We start from the raw sequence: 2,883 nt of genomic DNA on the forward strand, positions 1-2,883 counted from the left end.
ATTTTAACTTCATCATACCATTATTGCATTCTTACTCAAAGAAAAATTAACTTAAATATTAAAATGAAAATATCCTATGCCATAATCAATTCCTCTTTTATAAGTCTAGCAGAGATTAAAAATTTAAGATGAATACGTTCTCACAATTAAAAATTTATTTTTATATTAAAAAATAATAATATTAAATTTTAAATTACTCTTTATATTTTTTTAAACATTAAAAAAAATTTACATTAAGTCCAAGCATAAAAAAATATCACATATAATTTTGCTCCTCATTATTATTAATTTACACATCATCACAAGCATTTACCTTAATCCTCGTGCAAAATATCAAGCAACTGGGGTGCCACAACCATCATTAAGCTTTTGTGGAGGGCAAAAGGAACGTTAATCCTAATGGCGATCCGTGTCACCGCCTGTCCATTCCAGCAAAGCGTTTCCAGGTTCCAGCTAAAACCCTAGAACTGCGCACCTATATATTCATAGTTTCTTCTTCGTATACATATATGTTACTTGTACGATCGTTTTGGTCAACAAATGCATGTTAAAATAACAGAACCCTAATAAGATCCAGTGGCATTCGTGTAGTTTAAGCCACAGCTGAGGTTTTTTATACTGCCTCCTGCTCCAGATCTCCACTACATAGTACATACCGACACCGCTGTCTCTCTCTCTGCCTGCCTTTCTCTCACCCCAATAAGCTCCACATCTTCCGCCCAAATCTCCCTATCCCTCTCTCTCACTCTCTCAGAAGCAGGCAAAATGCAGCTCCGGCCGGTCGTCGCCGGAATAGTAGTGGTCTCACTCCTGGGCTTGCTCTCATGTAGCGGCACGGAAGCGCACAATATCACGCGCATATTGGCCAAGTTCCCCGAGTTTTCTACTTTCAGCCACTACCTCACGGTCACTCACCTCGCCTCCGAGATTAACAGCCGGCAGACGATCACCGTCTGCGCCGTCGACAATGCTGGCATGTCAGATCTGCTCTCGAAGCACTTCTCCATCTACGCCATCAAAAACGTCCTGTCATTTCACGTGCTCTTGGACTACTTCGGTGCCAAGAAGCTTCACCAGATCAGGGACGGCACGGCTTTGGCCGCCACTATGTTCCAGGCCACCGGCTCGGCTCCCGGGTCCTCTGGCTTCGTGAACATCACGGATCTGAAAGGAGGTAAGGTCGGCTTTGGCGCTGAGGCCAGCGGCGGCAAGGTCGCCGCCACGTTCGTTAAGTCGGTTCAGGAGGTTCCGTACAACATCTCCGTCATCCAGATTAGCAATGTCTTGCCGTCGCCCGAGGCCGAGGCTCCGACTCCCGCCCCGAGCCAGGTGAATCTGACGGCTGTGATGGCAGCTCACGGCTGTAAAGTGTTCGCCGAGACTTTGATAGCCTCTCCTGCTGAGAAGACGTATATGGACAATCTCGACGGCGGATTGACGGTGTTCTGCCCCGGCGACGACGCGTTCAAGAACTTCTTGCCAAAGTACAAGAACTTGTCTGCGGAAGGCAAGCAGTCGTTGCTGGAGTTCCATGGCGTTCCGACGTACAACTCAATTCCGATGCTCAAGTCCGGGAATGGAATTATGAACACTCTGGCCACCGACGGAGCGAGCAAGTTCGATTTCACAGTGCAGAACGATGGCGAGGAAGTGACTTTGAAGACGAAGATCGTGACGGCGAAGATCACGGGGACGATAATCGACAAGCAGCCTGTGGCGGTTTACACTCTCGACAAAGTACTTTTGCCTAAGGAGCTTTTCAAGGGTTCTCTGGCTCCAACTCCGGCGCCGGCGCCGGCGCCCGAGGCTGATTCGCCGACGCCGTCGAAGGCGAAGGGCAAGGGGAAGCACTCGTCGCCTCCGGCGTCGGATTCGGAGTCGCCGGCGGACTCCCCAGACGGAGATCCTGCGGATCAAGCGGCAGATAGTAACGGTGCCGTTACATTTAACGGTGCTAGATCTGTGGCAGTGGCCGTGGCCGTGGCTTTGGTTCTGTGTTTGGCCTTCCTACAGTCGTCGTAAGTTATAATAATAAATTGCCCGCTTTTATTTTTATTTTTCATTTTGGTTTCTCTTTTTAAGTAGCGAAATAAGTGAAGGCCCACTAAATTATTTGTTATTAGCACTTCCTTTTTCTTTTCTTTTTTTTTTTATTTTCTTTTGTGTGGTTGTCTTTTTGATATGATGGGTTCCATAATCTTCTCCTCTCTTATTTTGGCTGTACGATTCCTATTTCTCCCATATGATTGTAATTCTGTATTTTTTTCTTTTTGAGTCGTAGGATTTGTTTGCATACATGATGATGAAATGAAAATATGGGTCAACTTGGACCCGGTTTATGCCTTCTCCTCTACAGCTTTCTCGCAACATCCTTATTGAATGAAAGTCCAAAGACTCGGATACAGATTCCTTAACACAATGAATCATTAGATGAGTTGTCTTTCATTGTTTTGACTTGCTAGTGTTGAGATATGAGTTAGAAAATATGGGGTATAAAATATTTTTTTTATTGTTTTATTAAATTTGTATGATAATTTTTTATTTAAAATTATTTAAATAAATTCATTTTAAAAAAGAAGAGATAAATTTTATTTAAAATTTTATAAATAATTTATATAATTTTTAATATATTTTAAAAAAATTAATTAATTAATTAATAAAATTTTTAAAATATTTTTAATTTTATTATATCTTGATTCAAAGAATATTTTAATATTATTATGATAAAATTTTATCTTATTTATTTTAATAAATCCTACTTACATGAAAACGCAAGCCTAATGTCAAGAGAATTCTTTTATGACACAATGTGTTTGCTTCAATAGTGTAATTAGTTTATTCATTCTCTAAAGTTAATTATTAATAATTAAAAGTTATGTCAAA

General features: G+C 41.2%; 1 protein-coding gene across 1 annotated transcript; it reads left to right on the top strand.

Moving 5' to 3' along the window:
• The first annotated feature begins 521 nt into the window (after positions 1–521).
• On the top strand, positions 522–2,059 carry LOC127791320 (fasciclin-like arabinogalactan protein 1). The gene has a single exon (XM_052321115.1). The coding sequence runs from the start codon at positions 766–768 to the stop codon at positions 2,020–2,022; it is 1,257 nt and encodes a 418-aa protein (XP_052177075.1). The 5' UTR covers positions 522–765; the 3' UTR covers positions 2,023–2,059.
• The last annotated feature ends 824 nt before the right edge of the window (positions 2,060–2,883 follow it).

This window comes from Diospyros lotus, chromosome 15 (assembly GCF_014633365.1).
Source record: "Diospyros lotus cultivar Yz01 chromosome 15, ASM1463336v1, whole genome shotgun sequence".
Lineage (NCBI taxonomy): Eukaryota > Viridiplantae > Streptophyta > Magnoliopsida > Ericales > Ebenaceae > Diospyros > Diospyros lotus.

Bases quoted from the DNA above. Each gene is read 5' to 3' on its own strand.
- LOC127791320 (XM_052321115.1), top strand. From the start codon at position 766: ATGCAGCTCCGGCCGGTCGTCGCCGGAATAGTAGTGGTCTCACTCCTG.